Here is a 14384-nt window from a genome sequence, read left to right as displayed (position 1 = left end):
TTGACTCGAGTATAAGACCAGGGTGGGAAATGCAGCAGCTACTGGTAAATTTCTAAATAAAATTAGATCCTAAAAAAATTATATTAATTGAATATTTATTTACAGTGTGTGTATATAATGAGTGCAGTGTGTGTGTGTATGAGTGCAGTGTGTGTGTATGAATGCAGTGTCTGTGTGTGTGTGTGTGTGTGTGTGTGTGATGCAGTGTGTGTGTTTGTGTTGCAGAGCCTTGGTGGGGGGTGGGCAGTTTTATTATTTTTTTATACATTATTTTAATTTTTTTTTTGTTATATTATTATTTTTTTATTATTTTTATTGGGAAATGCAGCAGCTACTGGTAAATTTCTAAATAAAATTAGATCCTAAAAAAATAATATTAATTGAATATTTATTCACTGTGTGTGTATATAATGAATGCAGTGTGTGTGTGTGTGATGCAGTGTGTGTTTGTGTTGCAGAGCCTTGGTGGGGGGTGGGCATTTTTATTTTTTAAATATTATTTTTTTTTTTTTATTATTATTATTTTTATTTTTTTCGTCCCCCCCTCCCTGCTTGATACATGGCAGGGAGGGGGGCTCTCACTCCCTGGGGGTCCAGGGACATTGGTAGTAATACAGACTGGGGGCATAATACAGACTGGGGGCTGTCAGAGAGCACTTACCTCTCCTGCAGCTCCTGTCAGCTCCCTTCTCCTCCGCACCGGTCCGTGCAGCTCCTCTGTCAGCTCACACTGTAAGTCTCGCGAGAGCCGCACTATGACCCCACTTACACTGGGAGCTGACAGAGGTGCTGAAAGGACCGGCGCGGAGGAGAAGGGAGCTGACAGGAGCTGCAGGAGAGGTAAGCGCTCGCTGCCAGCCCCCAGTCTGTATTATGGCAATGTAAATTGCTATAATACAGACACTGACTCGAGTATAAGCCGAGTTGGGGTTTTTCAGCACAAAAAATGTGCTGAAAAACTCTGCTTATACTCGTATATACGGTATGCTGTAAATAGGAGAACCAATCCTGTTATATGGGTTGATTTAATTCCTGATCACGTTGTTTGCTGGAGAGGTTGTGGGTCAAAAGATTGTCTACATCAGAGTGGGCCATTTAATAAACCAGGTCAGACTTTTATTAAGGAATTACAAATGGGAGGCAGTCATAGTTATGTTGTCAGGGTAGCCGACTGATTCATCCACCCATCACTGCAACAAAATTGAAAGTAATAAAACCACCAGGAGAGATTTATCAAAGTATTGTCGTCTTAAAGTGTTGAAAAATTTTGAAAAGTGAAGTGGGGTAATTCGAATGGAAACAAATTAACTAGGTATGTTTAGTTAGTGAATGCTTATTTTATTCCGACTTTACACCACTTTTGTTTTTACACTGTTGCCTTTGCGCTCCAAAGTCTAACATTTAATATTTGAATATCCCATGTTTCACCGGCACTATGGAATTGCATTATGGGTATTGCAAAACATGATGATTCTCCTTCTACATAAGGAACACAAAGTTACCCTGAAAGGAGCGTGTGACTCTCCTCAAACCAAAAAGAAACCCAATGTTAGGAAAACATACTCTTTTTTTCCCCAGCTCTATAGGGTCCTTGGGTCCCCCTCACCCTTTGGTCCTTAAGGGGTTAATAGTTATCTGACTTTCTACAACGGGGTGGAGGAACATTCAGCCACAGCATTGCTTCAAGATGGATGGTTGGATTAAACCTGGGGGTGTTTTTAAAGTTCCACTGTTCATAACATGATTATGGCAACACCTTTTAACATGCTCGCAATAGGCATCCCTGGTAGCTACCCTATATCTGCTTTTGAGACATTTTTGCCTAATGTTGTCCATAGTAAATTCTTACTGTTTTTGTGATACTACCTGTACCTGTGATACTACCTTACCTGCCTCTGGATAAGCAAGCAATGGTGCTACCTAACATCCCTTAAGGAAATCCTAACATTTTTATGGTTCAGCAACCCCTGGAATGCATTGCACTAAGCTACAACTCCTAGTATGTTCAGCCAATAAAAATATCTGGATGGAAATGAGCAGAGATGAAGTGGATTTTTTCTAGATATAGAAATAGAGTACTCACAGATGTTAAACACAAAGTACAGAACCTGCAGTGCAATCACCGGACACCGGGAATGTGAAAGCAATGCGGACTATTGATTGGGCGAAGGTCGTTATATTTAGTAGAGAGCTATGTCTTCCCTTAAACTGATTATCTAATGTCAGTGAATAACAGAATTACTTGAAAAGCCATGCTTCTACGCTATGCTTGCTTATACGTTGAAGGTTTTTTTTTTTTGGTTTTTTTTTACCCTCAAACAATTTTCTACATGTTAACAAATTATTTGAATGCAAGCAAATTGCATTTAAGTGTCGCTTCATTATCCGCCCATTACCCTATAATATCAAACACTAGAGCAACACGTCTGAACGGAAGGCATTTTCTTCTGACTATAGCAAACAACGTCTGCCTGCTTTCAAACGTAAGTGCCGACATCCATGTACTATTTGAGCACATTTCCCATATAAATGGATTATGGCTACCAGCCATAACAAACGGACATTATCCAAACTACACTTGGCCTGTAAATAATCTGTTCCACTAAATATTTTTTTGTTGGTAAAGTGCTTTCAGAAGTTTTTTTTTTTGTAAGTAACAGAGCTTCTTATTTTTATGAAAAACACATTTGATGGTTTTAAAGGCCCTTTTCGTCCCTGAGGCCCAAAGCACTGGTACAATGTAGCAGTCCAGTCTCGATTCCAATAATACAGTATTGTTCTTTCAGGAGGTCTGTGTGAGACAAACTGCACTTTCTTAACTTTGCGCTGACCTGATCTTTGTATTTTTGAGGTAAATGGAGCTTCTGCAATAATAATGACCAAATTAAAATTCTAACCCTGTTCATAGCAAAATCTCTGGAAGAGTAAGAGGCAATACCTTGAAGGATCACCATTTAGGATACACCATTGTGAGGCGTCACACCTCGTTATAGCAATCCGTATAATCATATAATCAATTTTAAAAAAACAAACACATGTTGTGCTCATTTCATTGGACTTGGCAGAAATAAAGGATTGTGAGCTAGGAAAGTAGCTGTTCTGTTTGTAGTCTTTCAGTTTCCCCAGACTTTCATCTCTTTCATCCCTTCACTTCATTCAAATGTTCAAATGTATCATCTCAGATTCTTGCTTCCATGTGAATAAACACCATATACGCTATCCACAACCATTGACAGTTTGGCGTTTAAACATGGGAACTGTGTTATGAACCGTGCATTGGATATGTTCAGAGTTATAGGAAAGGCTCAAAGTTTTAAGTCTTATTAAAGGAACACTGTAGTCACCTAAATTACTCTAGCTAAATAAAGCAGTTTTAGTATATAGATCATTCCCCTGCAATTTCACTGCTCAATTCACTGTCATTTAGGAGTTAAATCACTTTGTTTGTGTTTATGCAGCATTAGCCACACCTCCCCTGGCTATGATTGACAGAGCCTGCATGAAAAAAAAAAACCTGGTTTCACTTTCAAACAGATGTAATTTACCTTAAATAATTGTATCTCAATCTCTAAATTGAACTTTAATCACATACAGGAGCCTATTGCAGGGTCTAGCAAGCTATTAACATAGCAGGGGATAAGAAAATCTTAATTAAACAGAACTTGCAATAAAGAAAGCCTAAATAGGGCTCTCTTTACAGGAAGTGTTTATGGAAGGCTGTGCAAGTCACATGCAGGGAGGTGTGACTAGGGTTCATAAACAAAGGGATTTAACTCCTAAATGGCCGAGGATTGAGCAGTGAGGCTGCAGGGGCATGTTCTATACACCAAAACTGCTTCATTAAGCTAAAGTTGTTCAGGTGACTATAGTGTCCCTTTAACCCCTTAAGGACACGTCATGATTCCCTTTTATTCCAGAAGTTTGGTCCTTAAGGGGTTAATGTGGAAATCCATAAAATAAGTCACCTTTTGAGCTGAGGTGTGAACAGTGGTGTATATAGGCCAATTCGTAATCCGTCACAAGACCGATATAAACAACGGAATGTCCAATCACCGAAACAGTTTATATGACAATAGTCACACAGGCCAGATTGGAGTTCAGGGTGGGATGGTATTCGAGTATAAAAGATGGAATAGTTGGTGCACAGCATTAGTACTTCACACTCATTATGAGGCAGGAGCCCATGACTTCAGAATTAGATGGCTTTGGGCCAACAAGCATAATTTGAATTTGAGTAATGAACCAGATGTGAAATGGGAAATTAATTCAATAATTATTTGAATAAACAAAACAAAAATTTGAACACTAAATGTGTTTAATTCTGTTAATAACCCTGCCTTGGGTTCCCTGCCAAGATGTATTAAAATAAAAAACGTTTTGAAACCGAGAAATGTAAAAAACAATAAAATATGTGAAACCTATTTTGCATCCTTGAAAGTAGGTAGTTTGACATTTCACACTACAGCCTTGATTTTAACATTTTCGGATAATTTAAAAAAAAAAAAAAAAAACAATTATCTACAAAAATTCCTATAGACTTGTAATGGTACCTTCTGGAGACACATCATATGAAATATGTATCCAAAAGTATTAAATAATTTGAAAAGTTTATCCAAAAATATTAAATTGTGGCTTTCTTTATTTGTAGAATAGTGGTAATTCTCCGGTATAACCACTAGAGGTCAGCAGGCTCAAGTAAATAATTTTTGATTTTGTATTGCAGCTTTTAGATTGTAGAAAAGTGTTTTCCCGTAGTATTTAGCTAGGTGAGCGGAAAAAAAAAAACTAGTGTCCCATAGATTGCACTCATGCAGTGCAGTTAATAAGGCAAATGTAACTACTTGTATGCTTTGTTTGATCTTATGAATTTTATCTTGTAATTTGCTGTTGCTGTTCCAGTTTTCAAAGAAAATGCAGTGAAGATTTTACAATATTTATGAGGCAGCGGAAGGCTATGGGGTCTAGATTGTGGTTTCAACACTATAGGGTCAGGAATGAAAGTTTGTGTTCCTGACCCTATAGTGTTCCTTTAAATAGTATAGTAGAAGGGAAAAAAATAGTCTCTTAGACTATACACCACATCTTCAATACATCAGCACTATAGATCCTGGTTGGTTGACTTAGCATGGGAGAAGAATTGTAAACATAAAACCTCTCACTATCTCAGTGCTGCATGGCCTCAGTAACTGCGCCTCCCAGTGTTCCTTTCACACTTTTAGAGATTGTAGGCTGAGAAATACAGGTATGATGTCCCGTTTATAGACTAAAATTTGCATGCACTGATTGTTTTGTTGCATTTGAAGGCTCTATAGCCACTTCACTTTGTGTTTAGTATTATGTGTGCAAACAAGGAATGCTAAATGTCTTTTTTTTTTTTTTTTATCTCCTCTTCTAGGTGACGTTTCGGACAAGAATTTACCACTGTAACATTAACAGCCAGGGCGTGATCTGCCTCGATATCCTGAAAGATAACTGGAGCCCAGCTCTAACAATTTCTAAAGTTCTCCTGTCTATCTGCTCGCTGCTCACAGATTGCAACCCTGGTAAGACTACTCTCAAACAAACACCAGCTCACACTAACACGTCTGGACCATGTTGTGTTGCTGATGTCAAAATAAATCTAATAGGTCTTTCATTAAGTAATTGTTGTGATACACTGACAAATAGCAACATGTTCATTTCAGGGTTTGGGTTCTGAAACATTAAGTCCATTTAGTGTAGTTTCTACCTTATTGTAATCCCCTCTGTAAGACTTCCCCACCTCATCTACCAACTAAACATGATGCATTGTTAGGGCTGTATATTGCTGTGATATCTTGCAGGCATGTGACACAACATTGATGTAAGATGTTGCAGCAAATCTACACCGACTGCTACAATGGAGGCAATCATTAAAGTTCATGTTAACTTTTTGTTTTCAATTGTGTCAGTATACTTCAGGACTTGGGTTCTATAATTTTTTTTAGGTCATGGTCCGGGTCAACAGCTTAATGCTAGAGGTGTTTACTTTTAGAGTGAGGATGCTCAGAGTTAAGGATAGATGGTATGATTTAAAAATTTGGAAGACAAAACGTATAGAAAGTGCACTTGCTAATCCTGGACTGTCAGTTGCGTCCACCTCTAGGTCCCCAAATTGTAGAAAACAATAAATCCTTATAGGGACTCTCCAGTGCCAGGATAACTGCAGTTCCTCCTTCCCTCCCACCCCCCATCCCATGTTGCTAAAGGGGTTAAAACTACTTCAGCTAATTATCTGAATCCAGTGCCTGAGTCAGGCTCGGCCCACGCTCCTCCCCTGCTGACGTCAGCTGGTGGGGGAGACCGCGCGTGCATTAGACCTCCCCATAAGAAAGTATTATTCAATGCTTTCCTATGGGGATTCCGGCAACGCTGGAGGTCCTCTTGCATAGCATGAGGATGTCCAGCATCGTTTAAAACAATTTTTATGTTCTAAGAACACGGAAGTCCCTCTAGTGGCTGTCTAATAGACAGCCGCTAGAAGAGTACTTAACCCTGCAAGGTAATTATTGCAGTTTGTGAAAACTGCAATAATTATACTTGCAGGGTTAAGGGTGGTGGGAGTTGGCACCCAGACCACCCCAATGGACAGAAGTGGTCTGGGTGCCTGGAGTGTCCCTTTAATCCAAATTGTGCTGAAATTTACTTTATTCAGTTATTTAGATGATGTGGTGGGCCATCACCTAGTATCCCAGAATGTTGGGAGGTATGTTCCTCTAAAAATATTTTTTTTTTTACCATTAGTCATTTATTTTTCTATAATGGTCATTTTTGTAGAGCCAACATATTAATCAGCTCTATACAGTTTATAAGTGGGATAAAACCATAAATGATGGACATAATAGTGTGAAAAGAGTTGTTCAAGCAAGCTTAAAATCTATAAATGCAAAGAAAGCACTCACAGGATTTTGTTTTTGTACTTTTTTTTCCAGCTGATCCCCTCGTTGGAAGCATTGCCACTCAGTACATGACTAACAGAGGGGAGCATGACCGAATGGCCAGACAGTGGACCAAGAGATATGCCACATAGACACACGGCTTCCCCACCAAACTCATCTGTTTGTCTGTGATGGAGAGAGCTGCTTGTTAATTTGAAGGGGTCAAGGGAGGGTGGGAATTGATAAAGAATAGGGTATTTCTATAACAGATTTTATTCAGTCTCTTATTTCCAGAGAATTTTGTTATTGTAACTTAAGGTATCTTTCTGCAGTAGATCATTAGACTGGATGAGGACAGCTTTTTGTAAGGCAGACAAGCTCTGAAATATTGGCTTATAAAAGGAGTACAAAGAATGTAAAATATCTTTTCCCCTCTTTTGTTTGGGTGCAGTATATAAACTATTAGTTTTGTACAGTTACACTGCTTATACCCTAGGCCTTTGTGTAAAGTATTTTGTTATTTCTTTAATGGACAAGGAGCAGTAGTGGTTAATAAAATGTAATAAAGGAGGCTGCACTGTTCGAATCTCCAGACCTCACCTACCACCTTCAGAGGTTATAAATCCCAGTTCCGGGACATGAAACTTTTTGTGTGTGTGTTATGAACTTTCCCCCCCCCCCCTTTTGTATGTCTAATAACCAGAGAAAAGACTTGTTAACGAGAACCTTTAGTGAAATATACCTTAAGATGTTTAACTGTAAAAGGTGGATAAGAATTACTCATTGGATTGGTTATGTTTGTAGGCCAATTATGCCTACGTTTGTTACTGTGTTAATAAAAGTGGAAGAATATGTTGGCTGAATTTTTATTAAGGTTGGTAATTCTCCCTCATGCCTCCACACAAAAAAAGTTTCACTAGTGTTCATCTGGAGAATTTAGGCAACCATAAAAAAATTAAAATTGGTAAACGGTCCGTTATTAAACGGATACCCCTCCGGGAGACTGCTTTATGCGGTTGGTATTCTAAGAAGGGTGTTGGCATTTTCTGGTTCTCAAAAAGAACAAGGTATTCTAGTTATCTGTCTGTGCAGTAAACTTAGTCTGACAGTTTGTCAATGTAACTAAAACGATCTCCATTGATGCCATGAGTTTAAAGCAAAGGCTGAATAAGTGATTTTACTAAAGCTTAGAAATATAAACTGAACATGGGAGAGAGAGAGAGACAGACATTTGGTGGCTTTTTGAACCTTCTCTACGCTTTTGTCATCCCCAGCCTGGATTGTCCAAGTTAAGATTTTTGTGGCGATATTAACCCCCCTTAAGAAACGTATACGTATCTAGTAGATCTGCGGCAAATATGAGCGCTGGAAGCGATCGTGATCGTTTTCAGTCGCTCTAAGGGTATTGCAGCGATGCCTCGATGTCGAGGCATCTTGCAATACCTCTCCTGACTGCCGGGCCGCTGAGTGATCCATCACTTTCGGGTTGCCTCATGTGGCGCCCGACAGTGTAGCAGAGAATCGGAAGCCATCAGGCAGGCTTCCGATGCTCTGCCTATGGGCTGAAGTGGTCAATGCACTCAGTGATTGCAAACTTTTAAAAAGATAGGATGTTTTTAAACATCTTTGATGAAAGAACAAGATATTGATTTTTAATCTTTTTGTAAAGAGATTGATTTTAAAAAATCTGAGCAAGTTAAGCCACAAATTAGACGATGAAATAGGGATTTGTTTTTAACCTTTACGAAATCAGCTTGTGTATGAGGGCGACACAACATGCTATGCACTTCTCAAAATAAACAAAATAGATTAGAACTGAACAGCAGTACAGCCTAAAGCCAATTCTCCCTGGTAAGTGATGGATGGATATACTAGAACAGGCCATGAATGGCTTTTACTGCTATACCTAAAAACTTTAGAGCACTTCCAATTGGTTGTATAACGCTGAAGAGGCGTATGCCATCCTTGCGTCAGAGTCTGACACGTCCAGATTTTGACCCTGCCAGTTGCTCAGATACATCACTAGATATAGCGTCTGCTGCTAGTGATGTATCTGTGTCTGCTAGGCCCCCTGCCAGAAGAATACGTGCTGCTGAGGAGTGGGTAGCGCCTCATCGCAAGAGGCCAGATATCCCACCCTTCACTGCTAATCCTGGATGTCGTAAGATTTAGCCCCCAACAGTTTATGGGTGAGAACCTACTTTTCACAGTCAGGGAATTGAAAATGGGTCATGGATGGGTATTCCAGCATGACAATGACCCAAAACACACAGCCAAGGTAACAAAGGAGTGGCTCAAGAAGAAGCACGTTAAGGTCCTGGAATGGCATTGCCAGTCTCCAGACCTTAATCCCATAGAAAACCTGGAGGGAGCTGAAGTTAGAGTTACCAAATGTCCGCTTCGAAACCTTAATGACTTTGAGAGGATCTGCAAAGAGGAGTGGGAACAAATCCCTTCTGAGATGTGTGCAAACCTGGTGCCCAACTACAAGAAACGTCTGACCTCTGTGATTGCCAACAAGGGTTTTGCCACCAAGTACTAATTGCAAATCAATTTACAACTTTCTTGACATGCGTTTCTGTATTTTTTTTTTTGTTCTTACTGTTAAAATACACCTGCCGTTAAAATTATAGGCTGATCATTTCTTTGCCAGTGGGCAAATGTTTAAAATCAGCAGGGGATCAAATATTTTTTTTCCCCCTGTGTAATCCTTGATGACCTAGTTTTCCACGGCAGCATTCTCAGAGTGGATAAGGGGTAAACAAGCCATATTAGGCCTAGTGCCAGGAGCAGGCCAATGGCACAATTGTATGGCCTACGAACAAGCATTCATCGTGTTTGTTTAGTGCCTCATCTAAATCTGGGTAAGACTAAGATACAGTTGTGGCAGTCACTATCACCCAATGCAATGTGTGCCCTGGCATGTGAAGTCATTCGCTCAAGATTTAATATAAATATTTCCAATATTTAATTCAATGCAGGGTTATTCACTAAAGTGAGAATTCAAAGTGAATTTAAAATGTAACCCCTAAGGACCGCGGACGTACTAGGTACATCTGACAAAAAAAAAAAATTGTCCTTAAGGACTGCGGACATACCTAGTACGTCCGCGGCAAATATGAGTGCTGGAAGCGATCATGATAGATTTCAGCTGCTATAAGGGTGTTGCAGCGATGCCTCGATGTCGAGGCATCCTACATCACCTCTTACTGCCAGGCCGTCGAGTGACCGCTCACTTCCAGGTTGCCCCACGTGGCGCCCGGCCGTGTAGCATAGCATCGGAAGCCATTGGGCAGGCTTCCGATGCTCTGCCTTTGTGCGATACACACACCCCCACCCCCATAAATATTTGTGGTGGGGAAAAAGGTGTGGATGAAAACACTCATCACCTGAAGTGGACAGTTAATACATTGTTAAACATAAACCAGGCAAGCCATAAGAATTGCCTTTTCCACAGAAATCTCACTTTAACAGTGCTCTCACTACTGCAAGGGATTCTGGGTATGCATATGCAAATGAGCTCAAAGAACCACATTTTTGCCTCATAATTCCACTTTATACATGGATTCCTTGGAGTATGTGTCTGCTGTATACAACAGCTTTGAAACAACTCTGGAAGAGAAGCAAAGCCAGTTGTGTTTCAAAACTGTTGTATACAGCAGACACATACTCCATCTATATATTATGGTTTGCCTGGTGTGTGTATTTGTGTTTAACATTGCATCAACTATCCACTTATATAAGGTGGAAGGGGTTTTCACCAACCCCTTTTTTTTGTGTATATACACACACTATAATTATATAGAATTCTACGTGCAGATTTATGTAATATTTTTACATAATTAAGTAATTTTATTGATTGCAATTTGATGGACCTGCCTGACAACCCAAGTCGAAAGTCCAGAGATTTTCGTTTGCTAACTATTTAACCCTGTAACTTTCCATGACACCCTAAAACCTGTACGGTTTTTACTCTGGAGACTTTGCTGAACACAAATATTAGTGTTTCAAAACCGTAAGACATAATCACAGTGATGATAGTCGGTGAAAGTGACTTTTTTTGCATTTTTCACATACAAATGACACTTACACTGACGATATAATTGTTGTGATACGTTTTACAGTTTTGAAACACTAATATGTATTCAGTGAAGTTCCCCCGAGTATAACCACCATGTACAGGTTTTATAGTGTTTTTAAAAGTTACAGGGTCAAATATAAGGCTTGATTTTCTGTTTTTTTCACCTTGAAATTTGCCAGATTGGTTATGCTGCCTTTGAGAGCGTATGGTAGCCCAGGAATGAGAATTACCCCCATGATGGCATACCATTTGCAAATGAAGACAACCCAAGGTACAAAATTTAGAAACTTTAGCATGGGTGTTTGATGGTTGTAGATACGCAACAGATTTTGGCGGTCAAAGTTAGAAAGTGTGGTTAAAAAAAAAAATATATATATATATATATATATAATAATTTGTTTTATAGTAAATTATGATATGAAAATAATAGTATCTTTAGAAAGACCATTGCGAGAAAAACTATATATAATATGTGTGAGTACAGTAAATGAGTAAGAGGAAAATTACAGCTAAACACAAACACCGCAGAAATGTGAAAACAGCCCTGGTTCTTAACGGTAAAAATATAAATAAAGTCTGGTTACTAAGGGGTTAAACATTAAAAAAAAAAAATTCTGTAATGGATCTGACTATAAAATCTATATATTTTCCCTCACTCTTCCAGCAAACCCATTGCAGAATGGGTGAGGACTAAACAAACCAGAACAATGGAATTTTTTATTTTGGTTCTGTGCATTTCTTTATGCCATGAATTTCCCATTAGTGATGTCCCGAACGGTTCGCTGGTGAACATAGCATGTTCGTGTTCGCCACGGATGGCGAACATATGCGATGTTCGGTTCGCCCCCTATTCATCATCATTGAGTAAACTTTGACCCTGTACCTCACAGTCAGCAGACACATTCCAGCCAATCAGCAGCAGACCCTCCCTCCCAGACCCTCCCACCTCCTAGACAGCATACAATTTAGATTCATTCTGAAGCTGCATTCTTTTTTTTTTTTTTTTTAGACAGAAGTGTGTTATATTTGAGCATGCTAGGCTGAACGTGCGTATATCATGGCTAGTTGCACTGAGGGTATGAGTATATAGCAGTACATTGTTGTGAAAGATGGCTGTCATGTTTAGGGTGTAGCTTGCACGTTATCAACTGTGTATTTATATCAGCAGCTCCACCACTAGTTATAAATCAAGTGTGAGTCGCCCCATGAGATGAGACTAGTGATTAACATAATACATGAACGGTTAAGGTAAGGAACTACGACAATAAACTTTTTAGGAGGTGAAATAATGACATGTTTAAACGCGTGCTACTTTATGATTAGTTAATGCGCAGAGACCAGTTCATGTGATCAAAGGCATGGTGTGGAGGATCGGCTATAGTGGGACATGCTTGGCAGGCTGCTGTTTACTGCTTGTGCTCATCCGATCCCTTCTGGGCGCCAGGTGCAGACCCTGAGAGTCCCTGATACCTGGAACAACAAAGGCAAGTCTCTGGCTGAGTGCCGGGTTCGCGGCTTGAGGTGGTGGAAGCTTGTTTTGTCGGGTGGTCGGATCTGTCCCGGTGGTGCTTTACGTCCGGTGCGGGATTGTGGTGCCTTAAGGTGGAGGCGAGTGCTTGACGTGGGGCAGGCTCTGCATTTCTGTTTGTGCCTCCGGTCCCGTCTTCGACGCCTTTTGCTTTGGTGGATTTTAATGGGGACTGCTTCGCTTAGCTGTGGTGGAGCTTGTTGGGGCTTCCTGCTTGTTATTTGCTTCCAAAATTGATTAAAGAGTCTGTCCAGCTTAGACTAAATATCCTGCCATGCTTTGCTGGTACCAGGAGGACATGCGGCTGCCGCCATATTGGGAGAGTCGCAGATGAGTATGTCAGCCTGGGCGGCTGTGCTCTGTGCGTCCATTAGCTCCAGACAGCCTCTCAGGGGTGGACCGGGATAACAACCCCCACCGGTCCGAGGGGGGGGGGTAACTGAGCTCCTGCTGCGAAGTAGCTGCTCCTGGGCATCCCAGGATCGGGAGATCGGCCGCCTCTCCCGCCCGGTGAGCACCAGGCCACACTTGCCATGCGGAGGTAAGTAAGACTCTGTCGAGTTGCTGACCGCTATTAAGCAGGTCGGGTCGGTCAGGTAGGAGCAACATTGCTGGGTCATCCCCTTCTGGGGTGAAATTCGCTTGTTGATAGCTAAAGTGAGATATTGAGGGAGTTCATACGAAGTGCGTCTTTTCTCCATGACAGCTAGGCCCCGCCCCCCAGAAGCTGCATTCTTAGTGAGAGGAGGGACAGTGTAGCTGCTGATTTAATAGGGAAATCGATAGCTAGGCTAGTGTATTCAGTGTCCACTACAGTCCTGAAGGACTCATCTGATCTCTGCTGTAAGGACAGCACCCCAAAAAGCCCTTTTTAGGGCTAGAACATCAGTCTGTTTTTTTTTTCTGTGTAATCTAATTGCAGTTGCCTGCCAGCGTGTCAGGCTCACAGCGTATACTGTGCCCACTTGCCCAGTGCCACCACTCATATCTGGGGTCACATTAGCTTGCATTTAAAAGAAACTAAACTTTTTTGACTGTAATATAATAGCAGTCAGTTTCCTTCACATGTGTGCGTTTCAGGGCCTGCCAAGGCACAGTGTCACACCAGTGCAACTCATATCTGGTGTAACAGTAGTGTACATTAAAATAAAAAAAGAAATACAGGGGGCTTGTTGTCACCTTTCGGGGACCCTTGGTGTTGTACGTGGCTGGGTGGAGGAAGAGACCTTCAATGACATCAGTGAGGACAAGGAACGGGACATGGCTAGCTTGGTTTCCAACCTTGTGCAAATGGGGAGTTTGCGGTTGTGCAAATGGACTGTTTGCGGTTGTTTGTGGTGCGTTAAACGGGGAGTTTGGTCTGTCACTGTGAAGCGGGCGTAACCCTTACACTACCTGATCGATACAACATCATACCTGATGTTTTAAAGCATGTTATTCCAAACAATTTAGGAATGTTAGGTGATTTATGCCCTTTATGGATTAAAACCAGACTGCATCAACTATGTAATTTTCCATGGGAGTTTTGCCATGGATCCCCCTCCGGCATGCTACAGTCCAGGTGTTAGTCCCCTTGAAACAACTTTTCCATCACTATTGTGGCCAGAAAGAGTCCCTGTGGGTTTTAAAATTCGCCTGCCTATTGAAGTCTATGGCGGTTCGCCCGTTCGCGAACATTTGCGGAAGTTCGCGACATCACTATTTCCCATATATCTTGGCAAACACAGTTTAACAATTTCCCACCACAAACAAACCAATCAACATGCATTATGCCACCCCACCTTCCAAAATCCTAAACCCTTCAATGTAAAACCAAGACCTTTTGAAGAAATAGGTTGAACAAGTGTAAATAAGATGTGAGCATCACCAACTTCGGTTG

General features: G+C 40.8%; 1 protein-coding gene across 1 annotated transcript in view; it reads left to right on the top strand.

Annotated features, from left to right (window-relative positions):
- UBE2E1 (ubiquitin conjugating enzyme E2 E1) overlaps positions 1–7748 on the top strand; it is a 38721-nt gene extending 30973 nt beyond the window's left edge. The window contains exons 4-5 of the mRNA XM_063452294.1: positions 5396–5543; positions 6951–7748. Coding sequence (XP_063308364.1) covers positions 5396–5543; positions 6951–7048 — 246 coding nt within the window. The 3' untranslated portion in view covers positions 7049–7748. The remainder of the gene's footprint in view (positions 1–5395; positions 5544–6950) is intronic.
- Positions 7749–14384: the final 6636 nt, after the last annotated feature.

The sequence above is a fragment of the Pelobates fuscus genome, chromosome 4 (genome assembly GCF_036172605.1).
Source record: "Pelobates fuscus isolate aPelFus1 chromosome 4, aPelFus1.pri, whole genome shotgun sequence".
NCBI lineage: Eukaryota > Metazoa > Chordata > Amphibia > Anura > Pelobatidae > Pelobates > Pelobates fuscus.
This window is presented reverse-complemented; position numbering and strand designations above follow the sequence as displayed.